This window comes from Balaenoptera musculus, chromosome 3 (genome assembly GCF_009873245.2).
Source record: "Balaenoptera musculus isolate JJ_BM4_2016_0621 chromosome 3, mBalMus1.pri.v3, whole genome shotgun sequence".
In the NCBI taxonomy this organism is placed as follows: Eukaryota; Metazoa; Chordata; class Mammalia; order Artiodactyla; family Balaenopteridae; genus Balaenoptera; species Balaenoptera musculus.
The window spans coordinates 50,481,045-50,501,967 of record NC_045787.1 but is presented as its reverse complement, the minus strand read 5'-3'; the positions used below and the strand labels follow the sequence as shown (position 1 = coordinate 50,501,967).

The 20,923-nt window shown below is 39.9% G+C and overlaps 1 protein-coding gene across 4 annotated transcripts in view; it reads left to right on the top strand.

The window, feature by feature from the left end:
• Positions 1–19,693, top strand: part of ADAMTS6 (ADAM metallopeptidase with thrombospondin type 1 motif 6) — a 271,152-nt gene extending 251,459 nt beyond the window's left edge. For 3 of the 4 annotated variants that reach the window (XM_036849413.1, XM_036849410.1, XM_036849411.1), the window contains 3 exons: positions 847–1,023; positions 3,523–3,679; positions 16,553–19,693. In XM_036849413.1, the coding sequence (XP_036705308.1) occupies positions 847–1,023; positions 3,523–3,679; positions 16,553–16,662 (444 nt within the window). In that variant the 3' untranslated portion in view covers positions 16,663–19,693. The remainder of the gene's footprint in view (positions 1–846; positions 1,024–3,522; positions 3,680–16,552) is intronic. The other variant, XR_005019513.1, reaches the window with a different exon arrangement.
• Positions 19,694–20,923: the final 1,230 nt, after the last annotated feature.

The following is a 20,923-nucleotide window of genomic DNA, read 5'->3' as shown; positions in this document are numbered from 1 at the left end:
TGGACAAGCAAATGTCCAGAGATTTCCTGTACAGTAAACCTTTACCTGTGATCGTGTATCCTTAGCTAGCACACTCTAAGAATACAGTTGGCCCTCTAGATCTCTGGGTTCCACATCCATGGATTCAAACCAACCAAAGATTGAAAATGTTTGGGAGAAAAGTTACGGGAAGTTCCAAAAAGTAAAACTTGAATTTGCCGTACACTGGCACCTATTTACATAGCATTTACATTGTATTAGGTATTATAAGTAATCTAAAGATGATCTAACGTATACAGGAGGGTATGTGTAGGTTATATGCAAATACTGTGTCATTTTATACAAGGGACTTGAGCATCCATGGATTCTGGTGGCCTCCAAGGTCCTGAAACCAGTCCCCTGCGGATACTGAGGGACAACTGTACACATCTAAATCAAACCTTAGCTTGCTTCACAAAGACAACTCCTGATGGTCCACTAGTAACATAAGAATTCTTTTCAGAAGACTACACCTAGCAAGTAAGAAACCAAGGATTCCACATTCCAAAAATTAGCAGAATCTTATCACAACTGAATATGGCCAAGAATAGGGAGGAATCACGGAATAAGCCTACACACAATAAAAGAAGAAAGTATACTGCTAAGAAAAGCAAACTTTGGTTTTAGCTCTTAAAGACCTTAGGGAAAAAGATAAAAGTTCTTCTATTTAAAAACTTAAGGAATTTTCATATCTGTAAGACTTTGCCTAGAATTTAGTATGTATGTATGTTGTTTACCCAAACAGCCATTTACTTGGAGAAAGACTTTCCTCAAATTCTTCTCTATCTTTAGACTATCATTATTCATTAGTATTTGTTTTATTTACAGTGCACTCCCAAATGTGGTCCAGGATTCAAGCATCGGATTGTTCTGTGCAAGAGCAGTGACCTTTCTAAAACATTCCCAGCAGCACAATGTTCCGAGGAGAGCAAACCGCCTGTCCGCATCCGCTGCAGTTTGGGCCGCTGTCCTCCTCCTCGCTGGGTGACCGGAGACTGGGGCCAGGTAGGGCAGTTGGACTGTGGGCTCCTGCTGAAGCAGCACCTTGAGAGACTTGAGGTTCCTGATGGGGTCATTGTAGGGGCTCAAGAGATGAGTCACAACACATAGAGATCCAGGTATGAGATGTGAGTGTGAGACAGTGCATAGGCAGCAGCAGTCACACAGAGACACACTGAGCCATGTTCCTCCCACACCTGCACACTTCCCACTTTCACCTGCTCCTTGGATTCTAACATTTTAACTTAAAATTAAAGAGAAATAGTCTAATGGCCAGAGATTTGAACAAGCTACCAAAACTTTGGATTCTAGTGCCAACTCCCTCAACTAATTCAAGACCAAATCAGTTAACAACACCATTGTCTTAATTTTCCCACTTGCAAAATGACTTCTCCTAACCTCACAGAAAAGATGTGGAGGTTTTAATTAGCTTGATAATATGATTGACAATCTTTGAAATGTTATTAATACTTATTCTTCAATGGATTTAGCTGATGGACACTATGAATTTGGGAAAGGGGTATATAGGGCTTTTAGTGTGTATTTTTATATTGATTGGACTCATTTCTATTTTATGTTCCAATTCCTATTTTTTCTTTCTTCTTTCTCAGTTTTAAATTGTGTTATCTTGCTGAAGGTCACCTTAAATCCTTTAAAAGCAAATCGATATATTTGGATAGAAGGAAAATTAAGTATTGTTCTTTTGAATGTCAAAAAGGAAATTTATTGGGTTATGTTAAAAAATAATGCTCCATAAAGTAAATTTCTAATGAATCAATGCCCTTTTTCTGTGGCTTTATAATTAACCTTGAGCTGGTCATTTTCTAATATCTGAGACCCAAATAAATCATAGTGGCATATAACTACACCAGCATGATTTTGTTTGTGCTCTGGGCCTGCCATTACTTATTAATAATGGCATTTCATAGAAGTAGTTACCAAAATTATGGCCAAAATTCAATGTTGCTAGAGTGCAGCAGTATCTACAGACTCTTTGGGGAGCGGGCAAAGATTTTCAGTCTCCATTAAGGCAAATAAATATACTTGCTCTGTGCTCAGCCCTGTGGGGAAACAAAAGAAGTATGATCATAAAATAATTAACATTTGCATTGTCCAACAAATAATTAATAATTTGCTTTTGTATAACAGTATTTAGTTTGATTTACAAAGTGCTCAAGTGGAATATTCATCATAAGCTTAAGTAAGCATTGAATGCAATAAGTGTTTCTCTGTAGAAGTGTGACAGTTTCACAATTTATAATTGATATGATGCTATTAAAGAATCAGTACAGACATGCTCTTATGATTTTTATTTAAACCGGCTAGGAATTTCCTTTCTTATATATTCTTTGTTGCAATTCACTGTTATATAAAGGGCATTTGAAAGTTTTTGTGTGTTGATAATTTCACCAAATTTACAGTTGTCAGTTTGAGATTGTCCTTTTAAATGTTGTCAAGTCCTTTTCTTCTCCTCTATATTTTCAATTCCGTTTCCTAAAATTGAGATTAACCAGTGAAAATACATTTTCAAAGATGCTTTACTACATCTTTATGGTGCATTTATTTTTCATTCTGTATTTAGAAACTTAAAAGTATCTGTGAATATCCTTGCAAGTCCTGTAAGTTCTTTGAGAGTTTTTGCAAATAAATCCAACAGGGCCTCGGTTTGTTTACCTTGTAAACATCACCATCACCTGTCTTCCGCACAATTAGCTCCTCATCCCTTTGATCCCAAATCTCACAGGCTTTCTGGTATTCTGGGCGGCAGGCCCAAAGAATAGACCACAGCTTTATTCTTCAGCCTGGACAGCTGATCAGTCCCAGCTGAAACTAAGCCCCTCAGAGGGTAACTTCAATTCTAAAGTAACGGAATCCCCAAATAGATGAAAAAGGGGAGAGAGACATGCTAATTGGCTAACACCAGACCTCTTCTCACATTTGTCTCAGATTTGTGTGACTGAAAATACCTCACAAAACTCAAGGTACTTATTTATGCTCTTTTTTTTTTTATTTTCAAACTGGCCCCATCACCAGGCCCCACAGCAGTCACTGCTGTTATACTGAACTAATATTTTGATCAGATTAAGAGCACTCCAATAGACCATCAGGTTGTCTTCCCACAAATCTATAATATATAAATAGGCAGCAATAGTGATGTCCCAGCCCTAGAAGCTCTGATTATTCTACTTCATCACAAATATTTTCTCATTATACTCTTATTTAAGTTCACCAGCACTGCTTGGAACTGTTGAAATAATAGCCCAAGAAATCTCCATCTGTTGTCTCTGGAAACTAAGTTGCTTCCATTTTCTAGGACAATAACATGATCCTTGAGTTTCCAAACCAGTTCTGTAATAGAACGACCTAATCATATATCTCTCCAAGGTGAACTACATATGGGCTTTAAAAGCTAATATCTATGGTATTTGAAATGACATAGTATCTTTTTTACCTCCTGAAAATTGTTGAGATCAGTATTTTGTTTCTCCCTGTCTTTTGGTTTAGTGTTCTGCTCAGTGTGGACTTGGACAGCAAATGCGGACTGTGCAATGTCTTTCCTACACTGGACAGGCATCGAGTGACTGTCCAGAAACTGTTCGACCTCCATCTATGCAGCAGTGTGAAAGCAAATGTGACAGTACCCCCATTTCCAGTACTGAAGGTAAGTTTCCCAGTACCTCCAGTATAGAAGGTAAGGGGCCTCTGGTCTCTAGTGATTCACCTATACTGATTCCCAGAGTTCGAAGAGCCCCATAAAACCACTGTTGTAGTGTGTCTGCATAGAGCATTTGTGAAAGCTACATATATACTGGATATGTAATCAGGAAACCTAAGTTTTCTTCCAGACTCTTCCATTAACTGCATGACCTTATTAAGTCAACTTTTCTGGAGCTAAGTTTACTTACCTATGCAATGAGGGAGTGGAGTGGATAATCTCTAAGGTTCTGTCCAACTCAGCATTCTATGTTTGACTTGTGCTAGAAAGATAGAGATGATTTCTAATGAACCAAGCTTAAAACTGAAAACGTCTATTTCTTTTTGGCTACAACAACGGACCTCTGCTGTTGTAAAGATTAAAATTCATGCTTGTGATACATATAATGAAAGCATATGTTTGAAACTACTTATGTTACAAATGCTAATTTTCTCCTTGAAGAAAAATAGAAGAATGTTTTTATATATAGCTGTTTATATAGGAGGACAAAAGTCTTCAGACTCTGAAATTTCTCTTTGTTATATATGGGGAAATCCCTTTATTAACAGCAGATGCCCATTCAAATCCTGAATTTTCTTATATCTTATTTAAATAAAGGTACTTTGTTTATTCAGTTAAGCATTCATTGAAATTTCCTGAATGCTACTATGTGCAAGGCATAATAACAGAAACTATGGGGAGTATAGAGACAAATACGGCATAGTCAGGAAGTTCAGACTGCCTTCTCACATGAAAATGTAAGCATGATCAAGTATACAAACATCTGAAGCCATGAATTTTAATTATGTAAGAAACCCAGCCATCGGACTCTGCTTAAAAAACAAATAAAACAAAAATAAAGAGCTATGCTGACTATAATTTGTGACTACTTTTCAAATGAAAATGATATGGTCATTATTCTATTAAAAAGAAATTGTTTCTTTTGATCAGCTCTATCCAGTTTGAGGGATTTTTTTTTAATCCTATTTTTCAATGTTTCCATAAGGAATTTCATTTTAGGAAGAGCAATCATCTTGCATGACAAGATGCAGAAAACTTGGATCTTTGCAAGTGGCCTGGTTCTTATATCTGAGCCTCAACACAGTATACTTACTGTGTAACTTACTCTTTCAAAGAAGTAAAGCCTTACCCTATATTAATTCAAAATCAGAATTTTAATTTGCAAAATCTCTGGCTCTAGTGCCATTTCCTTTTTTTCCCTTTGGTAACGGATGTTCTGGAAATCTAGCTTTCCTTCTCTTGAGAAGGGCTCAAAATCTATGACAAACAGAAGTACTTTTTTTTTTTTTTTTTTTAAATGAAGGTCTTTTTTTTTTTTTTTTTAAACACTATTTTATTTATTTTATTTATTTATGGCTGTGTTGGGTCTTCGTTTCTGTGCGAGGGCTTTCTCTAGTTGTGGCAAGTGGGGGCCACTCTTCATCGCGGTGCGCGGGGCCTCTCATTATTGCGGCCTCTCTTGTTGCGGAGCACAGGCTCCAGACACGCAGGCTCAGTAATTGTGGCTCACGGGCCTAGTTGCTCCGCGGCATGTGGGATCTTCCCAGACCAGGGTTCGAACCCGTGTCCCCTGCATTAGCAGGCAGATTCTCAACCACTGCGCCACCAGGGAAGCCCCAGAAGTACTTTTTGTAGCAAAACTATTTTCTTTAAATGATCTAAATTTTAAAAATATCTTTTCTCTAAGATTTGTAGCAAACAAGTCTTTATGTATTGTAAATTATTGGCATTCAGTCATGTGGGTTTGGGAGTCTGTTTTTCAGAGTTGGAAGATAAAAGGTTAAGGTGGAAGAGAGGATATAACTATCATATTAAACTATGTTGGGTATTATGTTAGGCCCTTTATATTTATTATCCATTTTATATATCTCATATACATAAATATCTGTGTGTATTATATAATCGTGATAACAACCTTTCGAGAGTTGGTATTACTGGCTGAGGAAACTAAGGCGCAGAGAGAGATAATGACTTACCCACATTACAAGAGTAGGAAGTAGTGGAGTCAGGATTTGAACCTAGATTTGGAAGAGCCCTAGGGCGTGTCATTTTCAATTACGTTTATATGCTATTTGTAATTCACTCTTTAAAATCAGGAATTTTAACATGAAAACAGAGCTTGTGATTATGAAGTACAGACACTTCTGGCATGACTGTCAAAAGATTAAGTCTTGGGGCTTCCTTGGTAGCGCAGTGGTTAAGAATCTGCCTGCCAACGCAGGGGACACGGGTTCAAGCCCTGGTCCGGGAAGATCCCACATGCCGCGGAGCAACTATGCCCGTGCGCCACAACTACCGAGCCTGCGCTCTGGAGCCCGTGAGCCACAACTACTGAAGCCCACGTGCCTGGAGCCCATGCTCCGCAACAAGAGAAGCCACCGCAACGAGAAGCCCGCACACCGCAACGAAGAGTAGCCCCTGCTCGCCACAACTAGAGAAAGCCCGCGCTCAACGAAGACCCAACGCAGCCAAAATTAAAATAAAATAATTAAATTAAAAAGAAAAAGTTTAAGTCTTAATCGTTGTTGAAAGACTGGGTTTTTTTTTTTTTAATTAATTAATTATTTATTTATTTATTTATTTTTGACTGCGTTGGGTCTTTGTTGCTGAGCACGGGCTTTCTCTAGTTGTGGCGAGTGGGGGCTACTCTTCATTGCAGTACATGGGCTTCTCGTTGTGTTGGCTTCTCTTGTTGCAGAGCATGGGCTCTAGGCACGCAGGCTTCAGTAGTTGCAGCACGCGGGCCCTCGAGTGCGCAGGCTTCAGTAGTTGCGGGGCATGGGCTCAGTAGTTGCGGCACGTGGGTTCTAGGGCGTGCAGGTTTCAGTAGTTGTGGTACGCAGGCTTAGTCGCTGTGGCACGTGGGCTTAGTAGTTGTGGCTCATGGGCTCTAGAGCGCAGGCTCAGTAGTTGTGGCACACGGGCTTAGTTGCTCTGCGGAATGTGGGATCCTCCCGGACCAGGAATCGAACCCGTGTCCCCTGCATTGGCAGGCGAATTCTTAACCACTGCGCCACCAGGGAAGTCCCAGAACTGGCTTTTTGACATGCCCACAATAATATATGCTGAAGTTATGTTCATAACTTCATTTTAGGCCATTTTAATAATTTCTCCAAACACTTCTCTATAGTGGGTAATTATCATACATAAGCTTTGCAGCTGAAAATGTAGTGCTCTTTTTATAGTGGGCAGAATATCATTTGCAACTGTACTTATTTCTGCCTTAAAGAAATTCTCTTAAAATGGATAGGTGTTAATCTGATATTTCTTGGATTATTTGGAGAAATACCTCATAGTCATTTCCGTCTGGCCAAATCACCTTTTATTAATATTAATCTGAAGTAAGCAGTTAGGACAATATTTTTATCCTTCTCAGTAAAGGAGGAAACTTTTAGGAAATTATTAATCCTGCAAAGTTTGACTAATCTTAGAATTGTTATTCCCTAAAGCTGTTGACTCGTTTAAGACACGATCACTCTCTTTTATAAAATTAGAATTAAAGTGGAAACAGTATATCTGTTGTAACTTGTTTTGTGTTCTCTTTAGCTTCCCAATAGCATATATTGAATATATTTAAATACCTGAAACCATCCGTTCATTTCATTCAGAAGCTACTTATTGAATGCTTGCTGCGGCCAGCCTCTGCCGTCTATTATGGAAAATTCAAAACACTTATAAGTTCGTAGTCTTACGGGGAAGATACTTCTTTTTTTTAAAAAGCAAGGTAGAATGTGTTATATGGAGCGGTTTACACAAGTGCTAAGAGTGCTTGTAGGAATGACTGATGACTTTAACATTTTGGATCAAGGCAAGCTTCATAGACTAAGTGGTCTATGAGCCAGTTGTAATCTGTAGTTGGAAAAACCCAGTGTGTACCCTGAGAAAAAGGATGAAACAGTGGATTGAAGTCATAACTTGTCATCCATAGAGATATGAAATGGGCAGATAACATGGATTTTAAAAGAGAAGAGGCTCTTGCATGAAAGTAATGTGAGAGTGACCTGATAGAGCTTCTGGAAATCAGATCAGGGAGAGAGGAAGTGCCTCTTACAAAGGGGAACTTGGGAGGAAAGTCCAATTGTGGGGGAAGGAGCAGGTTCTGGTTAATGCAGGACGTAGAAGAGGACCCCTTTTTTTCTACCAGAATCAGGTTCCCTTGACTCTTGGAAAGGAGGCTATTGAGAAACTAGTTCACCTCTACTCCAAGCAAGACAGGGTAGGACTAACAGAGCTCTCTTGGGATCTAAACTACAGTCTTTCAGTGGGGTCTTTATGGGTAACACGGGCCACTGATAGAATCTTGAGTATTGTTTCAACTACTGAAGTTTAGGAGATGGTTCCTCTCCTGATATCTTATTATTAAAATAATAAAAAGTTTCAAACATACAGCAAAGTTGAGAGAATTTTACAGTGAACACCTGCCATCTAGATTTTACCGTTAACATTTTACTGAACTTGATTTGTCACATAGATATCTATCTGTCCGTTCGGCAAGGTGATGGTGTTTAAAAAATGTTCTCTCCAGTCATCCAACCGTAAAGTCATTTAATTAGCAAACTTACCTACCATGTGCCAGCCACTGAGACTAGGAAAGGTTCCTGTCCTCAAAGGAAGCACAGTTTAGGAGGGGTGGCAACATGCAAACAAATAATTTTCACAATATGGGCAGTACTGTAATAGGGGTAGAAGGAAACTACCATGAGTACACAGAGGAAGGGGTTATTCAGCAGAAACATCATGGAGAAGGAAAGCTTGAGCAGGGCACTGGAAGGTGTGAAACAGTTGGCCAAGAAGATGTTGAAATGCTGGGCATTGCTGGCAGAAGGTGATTGTGTGCAGTCACGGGGCTGTGGAGTCAAACATAGTTCAGTATGGTTGCAGAGGGTGGCAGATGAACAGGTAGTAGAGATGAGGCTACAAAGAAAGAGACAGGGACTTGGTTTGGAGGGTCCTGGATGCAGTGGAAGGAAGTTAGGACTCTATCCACCAGTTCTGGGAACAAGTGAAGGAAATTGGGGCGTGACATACTTAGGCTGGCCGGTGTATAAAGGGGCAGAGGAAAGATAGCCTTGTGTGGGAGAAGAGTTAAAAAGTTGCTCTAAGAGTCCAGGCTAGAGATGATGAAGGCTTGAACTCAGGCAGATATAGCAAGGATCAAAGAGAGGGTAATGAATTGGAAAAAAAGAATAAAATGGAAAGGAGAATAAAAAGATCCTGATGAACAATTGGACATAGGGATGAGAATATGATGTGGAAATGTTCAGTATGACTCCCAAGTTTCAGATTTAGGGAACTGGATACTATTAATCATGGTGAGGAATTTAGGCATCTATATGGAAATTAAGCACATTAGTCCCTGAAAGCCATAATAAAACAGTGGAATTTGAATAACATTTTAAAAAATAAAAATAAACAATAGAGAGAGATTGAATAAATGGAAGGTTAAGGCAGCAAAGGACAGTAAGAGAAAGAAAATCAGAAGTGGAGCATCAAGAAATTAAAAGTAAATATTGAGAGGGAACTAGGAGGAGGAAGAAGGAAGATATAATTTGCCATGTTTAACATCTACTTTAGCTTTTTATTCCTGAAAGCCTTCGGCTAAGAGTGAAGCCATTATAGGCTTGATCTTAACAGACTGCCACTGATGAGGGTAACACTACATTGCTGCTAAGAGTGATTTATAGACACACTGGGTATCACTGCATTTGAAATACTACTCAGTAATTTTTTAAAGTACATCTGGCAGCTGAGACTAACGTACTCAAGCTCACCTGAATTTCTATCCCAAATGCCATTTTATTCATCTTTATTCAGTTTCAGGTTCCCTTGTAGTTTATATGGTGAGTCTTTTCAGCTTCTCAATAGCACAAGGCATTCTGTCATCCAGTATTTATTGCTGCCAAATAATGATTCATGGTGTGGAAAGATGAGCAGGAAAGGTGTGGTTAGTATACATTGGTTTACCAGACCAGGTTGTCTAACGGTGGCTTTGGCAGGTCTCAGTCTCCCTCAAGTACATGATTTTGAGAGAGCCTAAGTAGCTCCAGAAATCTCCTGAGAGCCATGGAACAAAACAGCTACTGAATATGGGTTTTAAGGTGGCTGCTGATGTATTAAAATCAGTGAAAGGAATGAATTGTGAAGGTCATTTGAACTTTGATTTCAAGGAGGTGAGGAAGACCAGACGTTTTTGTTGCCATTTTTTAAAATGGTCATAATCCACCTTAGCATTCAGGGTTTCATTCCCGGCTGTCTGGTTTGGAGGGAACCCTGGATTTGTACTGGGATCAAAGCACCTCAAGTTGACTGTGGGTGGCATCCAGAGAATAAGACTGGGTAAGAAGAAACCAAGAAAGCAAAGAGAGAAAGAAATGGCTTAGTCCATGGTAGGATGGAATCAGAATAAAGTTCCATAGTTGATATCACCTTGCTTCAAGGGTAAAAAGTCAATGGACTGTTCCCACTGCAGTGAATACTGTCAGGTTCCCAAGAAAAACATGTTATTTCATCCTTTTCCAGATTGAATATGTAAAATATCAAGGACTCAGGTACAGTTTCATCAGGAAAAGTCTGCTGAGTTCACATCCCCTGCCCCCAACTCCTGCACCACACATGCACATGCACAGCCTTTGCCACCATCTCACTTCTCACCAGGCTCTGCGTCTCCATGGGCAGTTTGACAGAGGTACAGCTGGTTGTACTTTTGTAATCCAAAGGATAGACCCTTAGGTGAGAGTCATAACTCTCTGCTTACTGTGCTCTACCTCTGAATTTCAGAAAGAACTTACAGGCACAGAGAACATGCATTCTCCAAAGAAGGATGCTGAATGGTCCAACTTGGTCATGGAAGGCTATGTCCCTGTGTATCCCAACTCCTCCATTGATATGATTTAGGCAGGCTTGGCAACATTTTCTGAAATGGATACAGTTTATTTACAGAAATAAATACAGTTGCTCTTATACTCCGGGGATTAAGTCAAGCCATCAAAGTCACAATGAATCCCAATCCAATTGCATTCTAAATTCATAAGCCTGTGTTCAGTGTGAGTATTTTGAAATCATGTCTTTTAGGTCAGAGTTTTGAAATATTAATGTAAAGCACCTGGGGAAAAACTCACCAGCACTTCAATGATAAGTAGATTCATGTGTTGCCTATGAAACAGGTTGTCTAATTTTATCATTCAACTCTACCAGAACCCAGATTACCAGTGAGACCCACTCCAGCATACCTGGCAAGTTGCTTAAGATTCTAAATCATGGGTCTAGTTCACATCGTAGGGCCTATGAGCTGGCTTTCAGCCCTTGATACATCCCTAAGTCTCTCTGAGAAAATTTAGGAATAGTCCATAAATTGTCATTCCCACCAGAAATCTCTAGCCTTGGATAAAGTGAAACTTTATTTTCAGGCAGGGAGGTGAGAGGAGATTTAAAAAAAGGAGAGGCTAGTTAGGTCCACAAACTATTTCCTAGAAACCGCACAGTAAGGACCTCTCACCCTTCTGATAGACTCCAAAGAAAAAAGGTAGAAAGAGTATCTTGTCATTCTCCTCCCTAGAGAGTACTTAACTGGTACATGAAGATAGTACAAGAGAAAATCGGGCTCCTTCATCTTAAAATCTTTGACCCTGCTGGCTCAGATTCTGCTACTTAAAAAGCAGTAGATATAAGTATCTGTGTGGAGAAAACATGATAGTAAAAATCAAACCTTCAAAATAGATCAATTACAAAGTGATTATATTATTACAAAAAATTCTACCTAAACCAAAGGATTCCTTTCAAGAGCTCTCCTAGTATAATTGTTTACGTGCAGATTATGTATTACTTGGGTAGAGAGAAACCAATTTTTAGATATTTTAGATATTAGCTAGAAATCAATACCAACTGAGGATCATTCAGAAATTCAATCAAAGCATGTCTGTTATTGTTTTGATTTCAATGGGAAAATGTGATTTAATTTATGCACAACTTTTCCAGAATGGTTTTATCACAAATGTAACCTGTATTGTGTATTGGCTGAAGGGTAGGAGTGAAGAGGCTATTTAATATTTTAAATGGGCTTTGGGGATGAGGCAGACAGACTAGTCAATGGTAAGTTTTATAATTAAGGTCTCACAACTACGTACATCAGCAAAATGTCAGTGAGTCAATCCAAGGGCTTATCAGGTCATTCCTCTAGCTAACTAAAAAAGTGACACATGGGCTGAATGCACCAATATAATTTAAAGCTTGTACTGATATTTTTAAGATTATACTCAGCTTTCTGTAATAATGGGGCTTTAAAACTTCTTGGTGTGTTAAAATTACCTTTCATTCATGTAATTTTACAAAATCTAGGGAGAAAAAGGGGTAGTTGAAGAAATGTATTCAGGCTATTCTGAATGCTCATGACCTAGAACCCCCCCTTTAAAAAAATATTTACCCCTTCTCTAAGGTGGCAGAGCAAACCTCCTGATAAGGATGTCCCCAAAGATTGAATTATCAGGGGTATCAGCCAAGAATAAGAAGTATTGACAGGCAGAAACCTTTTTGCATTAAGATGCCAAGAATGCTGCCACAATAGAGTGGTTTTGGAGTCAGACAAACCTGAGTTCTGGTCCCACTTCTTAGACTAGCTAGCTGTGTGACCCATAGTGAGTTTCATACGTAACCTCCTTGAGCTTCAGTTTTGCCATCTGTGTAAAGCTGACATTTTATATACTTAAAACGATTAAATATATATAAATATGTAAAACTGCCTAAGGCAATGCCTGGCACATAGGAAGCACTTGATAAATTATTTTTAATGTTATCATTACTAGATTAATCTCTCATGGAGTTAAAAGACTGAAAGAATATAAGACCAGTCATTGGTGAGTAGGTTTTCATCACTCTGAAGACTGACTCTTCCAGTCTAGGCAGTCCCTAGACAGCAAAACCAAGAAGTAAGAGTGGGACCTTCCTCAGGGCCCCTCCTTCATGGGAGCCCCCTACACTCCGTCAAGGCTGTGTCCTTCTACAGCCCAAGAGTCACCATTTAATATCTAATCAAGGCCCATTATCTTCTTGGCAGTCCTCAACCCTGGGTCTTCCCTCAGATCTCTCCCTATCTATCTCATCATAATTTACCTGCTCTCTGTTAAAATCTTTTCATTAATTTGCTTATGTGTGCCAATGAAGAGCCTATATATATTTTGACAGGGATCCCGGAGAAATAATACAGGATGGTTGTTCTCAGATGTGTTATTGGTAACAGTAACAAGAGCTGATAAACTGAGTGCTCACTCTGTGCCAGGGCCACACATGTGCTGTAGGTGTTACCTCATACAAGCCTCACAACATCCTATGGGCTTCATGTCACAGATGAGGAAACTGAGGTTTAGAGAGGTGAAGTCACTTGGCCGAGGACAAACAAATGCTGGGAGGAGGCAGTGCCAGAATTCACCCCCAGATCTGCCACCCCTCACCACTGGTGCTCTCAGGTCCTGGGACACACACAAGCAGTCCCTACCTCCCTAAGCTTGATCCTGCTCCTAGGACCCAAATGAATTCCTGCCTTCAATCAAGTTACTTGGAATCAAGTTAGCTGAGAACAAACTTAAAAGAGGTATTGGGAAGTTCAGAGGGGGACACCCTGGCAGCTGGCCTCCAGCTGGCCCCTAGACTGGACACTGCTCCTGGCCGAAGGGCTGTGCTGGGGCCTCTGCATGCAAAGGAGGCTTCTCATTTCCAGCACCTACCTAAGGAGCTGAATCCCTGAGTATTTAATAGCCTGAATGGGTGGATGGAGGGGGTGGTTGGAGGAAGAAATAATTTATGAATATTTTATTTTATTTATTTTATATATAAAATATATTTTTATATAAAAATTTATATATAAATTATATATATATAATATATTTTATATATAAAATATATATATATTATTTTATTTATTTTATAATATTTATTTATTTATTATCTACTATTTAATCAGATTCTAAAGTCTAAATCCAAAAGAAAAATCTGTGAATTTTCTTGTATTTTGCTTATCTCAGAATTTTCCTGGTTCAGAAACTCTTCCAAAAACGGAGTAACGAATCTCCCAATAAAGTTGTACCTCAGGAAATATTCGTCTTTGTTTTGTCTTCAAACTGACTTGTGTCTATAGGACAGCATTTTCTCAGTAGTAATCTAAATATTGCATGCTTGTGGAGAAATTCAGAGCACAACTTACTGTCATCAGGTAGTAATAATAACTAATAGTGATAATGATAATAGTAATTCAGTATATTACACTTACTGAGAGCCAATGACCATTCTATGCACTGAGCCAGGTGATATCATGGGATACACATACTACATGTGGGAGTGGGAACACTCGTCTTCCCTATTCACAGATAAGGATGCTTAACCTCCTAGGCACAGAGAAGTTAAGCAATTTGTTCAGAGTCATAAAGTTAGTAAATGGTAAAGCTGGGCTTAAACCCAGCAGCCTGGCTTCTAATTTTAGTTCCTTGTACTATTAAAACAACCAGTCATCCTCTATCCATTTATCACCTAAATCATTTTTATATTTTAGCAAAATAGACCAAAGCCAAAGTTTATTTGGTACGTTAAGCAGTCCCACCAAGCCCTGTTAACAGAGCATGATGGTGGTAGTCTCCGCTGGAGGGCTGCCCCATTAGGATGGTGATTTGAAATTAAAGATGAGTAATATGTGTCAGCTGTCCTCATCCTTTATGCTTAGCTTTTCTCATCATTTTAATAAATGCATTATCTGGACAATATATTCCTCTAGGTAACACTGATACAACTTTTTTTTCCCACAAAAATATTCTTAGTCTAAACTTTTTTTGGTTACTTTTCACTGGTCATGACAGAGAGGGGAAAAAAATAACAGGTGATTTCCAAATTAAAATATATGGGGACTTCCCTGGTGGCACAGTGGTTAAGAATCTGCCTGCCAATGCAGCAGACATGGGTTCGAACCCTGATCCAGGAAGATCCCACATGCCACGGAGCAACTAAGCCCAGGCACCACAACTACTGAGCCTGAACTCTAGAGCCCATGAGCCACAAATACTGAGCCTGTGCGCCACAACTACTGAATCCCATGCGCCTAGAGCCCGTGCTCCGCAACAAGAGAAGCCACTGCAATGAGAAGCCTGCGCACCTCAACGAAAGAGTAGCCCCTGCTCGCCGCAACTAGAGAAAGCCCGCGTGCAGCAACGAAGACCCAATGCAGCCAAAATTTTTTTAAATTAATTAATTAATTTTAAAATAAAATAAAATATATGGAAAAAATAAAATAAAATATATGGAGATATTTTCACCTCAAATTCAAGCTTGATTCACCAAATATCATCCAATTTCTTTTTTTTACTACAAAGTTTAAAGAAATTTTTAATGTCTCTCCTACCTTCTTTCAGCCAAAACTTAAATTTATTGAAAATCTTAGTGTAGAAAGTTTCTATTCAAATTTCTGTTATTCTCTTTGTAAATCAAATCTCAAGTAAGGGAGTTCGATGGTGGCAGAGCTTATGCTTTCAGAGGAGTAAGGGTTACAGTTTAAAATTTTCAGTCTTTCACCAAAAGAGCCTTGAAAGTGAGATCAATAAAATTGTTTCCTTACTTTTTAATAATAAGAACTGGAACCTTTCCCATTTCTTTGCATTTAATTTTCCATATTTACCATATGGCTCATGTACCATGTACATGATCTCTTAGAACTTTAGTGGATTTCTGAAGCCAGGAAAGATAAACAAGGAAGCAACAACAACACTGTTACACTGAACATTTCCCAGGGTTCTGCCTGATTCTAATTACCTTAAACAGTTTACCCAGGATGCTTCAGTATAACCACCTGGAAAAACGAGGGTGGAGCTTTGATTCTGGGAGGCAAACGTAATTACTAGATTTACAAAGTATTTTAAAATCCCCAGATAAAATTGAAGAGAGGACTGGAGAGGAATGTCACTATTAGCAGTAGTGAGGTTGTAGGGGGTGGCGGGGGTTTCTGAGAATCAAAGGTCAGTGTCTCTTTTTCTGCACTGGCCCCTCAGCCCCATCTTGTGCAACCAACCTCAAGGGGAGGTGGAGAAAGAATCATTTATTCACCTTCTGGCTGCAAGAACTGCAGACTTCAACTGTGGCAATTCTAGCACTGAGAAGAAAACACACATAGGAAAAAAGAAGGCCATGTCTCACTTCCAAATTAAAAAAAGACATTTCTACATGTTTCCATAACCCACAGACTGCTGCCATTTGAGGCCAACCCCTCAAAGTTTTCCTCTTTGTCTAGTGTAGTTGCTGAATCTAGGCCACTGTCAGCAATCCTTTTCATTCACCGAGGCCCATCCCCACACCCCACAGATGCAGAGATTCTCCTGGGACATGTGTACTTTGGTATCAAACAATGCAACTCATGTTTGATTTTGGATAACCTTGCACTGCTGAATAAAATAACCCTTGAGAAAGAAGCAATAAAAGCGCTGTAAGAAAAATGACTCATGTTTCCAAGCTGTCTAAAGTGATCACTTATCCCAACAAATGGTAATTCTTTCAAGACACAGTGGGCATACACCATACTTATAAAAGTCTGGGAGAAAAGCCTTGCAATCATTTTTTTTTTAATTTGTGTTCAAATGTATCAAAAGACTATTTCTGGTAGGGTGTACCAGACAGGGTATGCTTGAAAACAAAAACAAAAACCACATGAATGTGAAAGCCAAGGTGCACTGGCCCAAGGAGGCGGGATGGGGCGGGGGGAGGGGGTGGTCCTTGCTGGACATCCAGGCTCATTGTTTATGTACTTGTTTATGTGCCTCTAATTGTTTTCCCCTTTCTGCCCTCACTCATTAGAGTGCAAAGATGTGAACAAAGTGGCTTATTGCCCACTGGTGCTGAAGTTCAAATTCTGCAGTAGAGCATACTTCAGACAGATGTGTTGTAAGACCTGCCAAGGACACTGACCCATGGAAAGCCAGAGAGAGCGCCTTGTCATTTCATCGTGGAAATGCATCCATCACAGAGAGCCACCCAGAGGAAGAGGATTGATGTCCTTGCAAATGCATTACCCTGTGGAAAACGTAACCACTGGTCAGCCCTAGCTGACAGGATTTCAATATTATTTTAACTTCTGTGAAGTGGGATTTATTGATCCAAAGTGCTGGGACACGGTATTAGGAGGGAATGCCAGATTGGAGAGATCCAAACAACACAGGGAGACTTGTTTACTGTGGAACGTTTTGTGTTCTTTCGAGTAAGTCCAATAGCCTGTTTACCTCCTTGGACCATTAAGATAATTTTTATTATGGACTTAGCATGACCCTGAATCCATTTGTATTTAAAACTGTTTAAAAATGTAGCTGTTTTGACTTGGTCAACTATGGAAGTAAAGAAGATTCAGAAATCTTAAGTCATAGCTTAAAAATATTTACTATACTTTATCACTACAACAGCACCATGATTTAAATTCTAAAACGGGCTTTGAACTGTAATTTAAGGAGCAATTATAAACCAAAAGTAATGAAAGTTTGTATTATTTTTCTTCATTCCACTTAATTTCCTTAGGAATAATCCCCCTGTTCTGAACACTGCTGTGAGCCATATATAAACTATATTAAACTGAACAACAATGAAGGACTTAGTTTAAAGCAGCGCATCAGTTACTGCAGCTGTGCAAGTCTATAAATTCACTGCTAAAAGACTGTGGCTAACTTGCCATTGTGCAAGTGAAGCTGAGATTTCCATTAAAACTTTAAGAGAAAAACATTTCAATTTCATGCAGAAGCCAGACCTGGGGTATGGTAGAGACTGAAGTACCAGGCCTTTTGCTGCCATCACACAGGATGCCTCAGTTCTTATTTGAGTCACCCCCAACTCACTTGTGTTTACATCCTCTCCAGCCACAGAACGGCTTCTGCCCTATTGGATTGTTGCATATGCATGTTGAGCTTGCTGAGATGATACCATGCAAAAGATAGACTGGCTCAGTGACAACCAGGCAGACCCTTTTGCTGACAATTACGATGGGTTCCAGATGTCCCTTCTTTGATATGGCAGAAGGGCATTTATTTATATGAGAACAAGTGTGTGTGTGTGCGAGCGCTTTTGAGTGTGTGGGTAGATGAGTGTGCTTGCACATAGATGTGCTATTTCTGTAAGTTTTAAAGTAGGCAAGGGATAATAACCAAAGAAGAAAAACTCATGAAGACTAGAGATCATAAAGCATCATTTTAATAGTCACTCAACCAAGTATTTTGTATTTTTTATGGATACTCTGAATGGCAATTAAATGTGAAACCCAATTTCTTGGGCAAGTCAAATTCTAGAATCAAGTCCACCTAAATTAAACTGACTAAGCTCACATTTTCCCAGTCCACATCACACTCATCAAGAGATTTGACAGTGAGATTTTTAAAAAAGAGAAAAAAAAAGAGGGTACTTGCTTATATGAATATTTTGTACTTGAACACTTGCAGCAGGATCTTGATGAATGTGTTTTGTGTCCTGCACATGCGTGCACCTTGCGACACCAACGCCTCAAACTCAAACCAAACAGCTACTCTGTAAAGCTACTACTTGCAGTTAAAGAGTATGTCTGGCTTAAATCCATCACTGTGCTCTGAAACAACATGTCAGGTGTGTCACGTACACCATAACCTAAAGTGGTTGATTAGGTTTTTTCAGGAAGGGAGACTCACAGACTTCAAAACCAAGTGTCAGCTTTGCTGTGGACAGTCAGCACGGGACGCTTGTTGCTCTGTGCGCTCAGTCGCCATCATCTGAGTCTCCTCGCCTGCTTTCTCTCTCAGCACCACAGCTCATGTCCCTGAGTTTCCAGAGAGAGCGACTGACAGTAGACAAGAGTGGCCAGGACCCCAATCTCTGCTGCCTTGGAAGATAGCCCAAGTGCCACCTCAAGCCATCAGTGAAGGGCAGGCAGCCACAAGCAGCACGGCCCCAGCACTGACCTCCTTTGGCCCCTTGCAAAGAGCACTTAACTTGGTGCTAATGTGCCCTGGTGAAATAAAATAAGCGAACAAAAGATGGTTGGTTTCTCTGGCATTTTAGGCATAGGTTTGCTATCGGGATCTGCTTTTCTCCAACGTAAATATCAGCTTATGTTTTTATTTCAAAAAGATTCCTTACATTACTGACTAAAGGCTACTTTTCCCCTCACCCGGGAGCTAACATGGTGAGGGCCATACCCCTGAGCCCCGTGCAGCACCCCAACTGGTGCTAGAAGAGGAGGGCAGACGTGTCCCTCTGGGGTGTGCAACGGCACCAAGGCCAGGGGTCAGAGAACTCCCGGGGACAGCATCAGATTACCTTTCTAGAAGGAACCAAGCACAGGATGTGTAACAGGACTAAACTTTCAATTGGCCTTGAATTTAAACCTGAGTGAGGAAAAGTCATACTCCACAGCACATCACAATACTGCTGCTACTCTGTCGTCAACCACGTGGCTACATGATGCTCTATTCCTAAATAATAACAATAGGATTGTCGGCAGATGCTAAGCCACCATGGCTGGCCCTCCAAAATATATATAGGCTACTTAGGGAACCCCAAGGAAACTGGTACCCCGTGGCTGAGAGCAGTATCCGCCACTGGCATAAGACCCACCAAAAAAGGCAAGGTAAGCGTACCCAACTGACTCCTTAAACAGTCCATTTCATTAAGAATTTTATTATTTGAGTGAATGTCACATAGGTATCCTTAATAATACAGAATGAAATTACCTTTGTATTATTGCGATTAGTTGTTGCTTATTATTTTATACTCAGTATTAATGTGGTACACTGTTACTTTTTTTTTGCTTTTGTAAATTATATTCTAATTTATTGCCATGTTTCCTAACACGTGTCCTACATTCAATCTCCTGCTTGTAATGAAAATGAAAAAGTCATTGTAACACTTGATGGAGTGAAATTCCACACCAGGCACAGATTTTTTTTTAACATAGATAATTTAGTAAAAATAAAATTCAGCTTGTAAGAATGATTCAGATGGAAGTTGTCTATTCCCTGAAAAGCCGGTGTTAAACTCACAATAGGAGGACTCTCTATCCCTTGCAATACCACACTACATTATCCAAATTTTCCAGGTAGTGTACAGGATTGCGATAACTTGTTGCATTCTTTTTTTTGGCCGTGCCGAGTGGCATGCGCAATCTTAGTTCCCCGACCAGGGATCGGACCCGAGCCCCTTTGCAGTGGAAGCGCAAGAGGTCTCAACCACTGGACGGCCAGGGAAGTCCCACTTGTTGCATTCTTATTACCCTCCTCAGAGATTGCATCTACTTGTATTTCAGTAACATCTAAATGCAAGGCCTCAGTTATTTCTGGTGGGGCTATATCCCCAGATGCCACCAGCCAGCTATTCTAAGACCAGAAAGGAAGTCCAGATTGGCCACTGCCACATACCTTCAGTCACACGGCCCACAACTCTTTTGCCCCCTGCTTCTTTTGCCTTCCATGTAAATTCTTTAGCATAGAAGAGGACGCAAGATATTTCACTGTGGAAAGGGTGCTGAACAAAGAATTCATACTTGAAGGGTTTTTCTACTCAGACTCAACTGGGAACGAAGAACATTGGTGAGCATACTTTTCTGCCTCCAGACTTTTCCTCTTAGGCTGAGCCGCTTTGCTAAACTGGGGAATACTATCATATGCAAAGGCAACTCAGCAGTTAATCTGAAGGTGTCCCTCCTGCATGCTTAGCTATTTGAGTACTTTCATAATGACAACTTCATCAATTACATAAGAAGATGTACAATGTCCAGACATGGTTGTGTTTTAATGCACTTACCCCATATCCCTCCCCACAGATTCAATTGTATACAATTAGAAGAAATCAAGTGAGGGTGATTAGAAAGTCCTGGGGGGGTACTTCCCCAAGGTCATCTTAGGAAACCAAAGTGGTGAAGTATTATGAATCCTTAGTTAACAAGAAGACCCTGGCACCGACTATTTTAACACCTCCCACTGCATTTGCAAAGGGTAGTTCTGCCCTAGGGGTCAGGGAGGGGGGAAATACTGAGAAACAAGTCTTACCTTAGCTTAGATTCCTCAGACTCAAGTCTATCTTTTCATCTACAGTTGTTTTCAAGCTTTTGGTTTAATGTTTCTCTCCCGGTGGAATATCTACAGGGCACTATCCTGCTTAGGGCTCTGACCCCAGGGACAGTCTGCCTTCCATTAAAAGATTTTGCCACCTCCCGAGGCC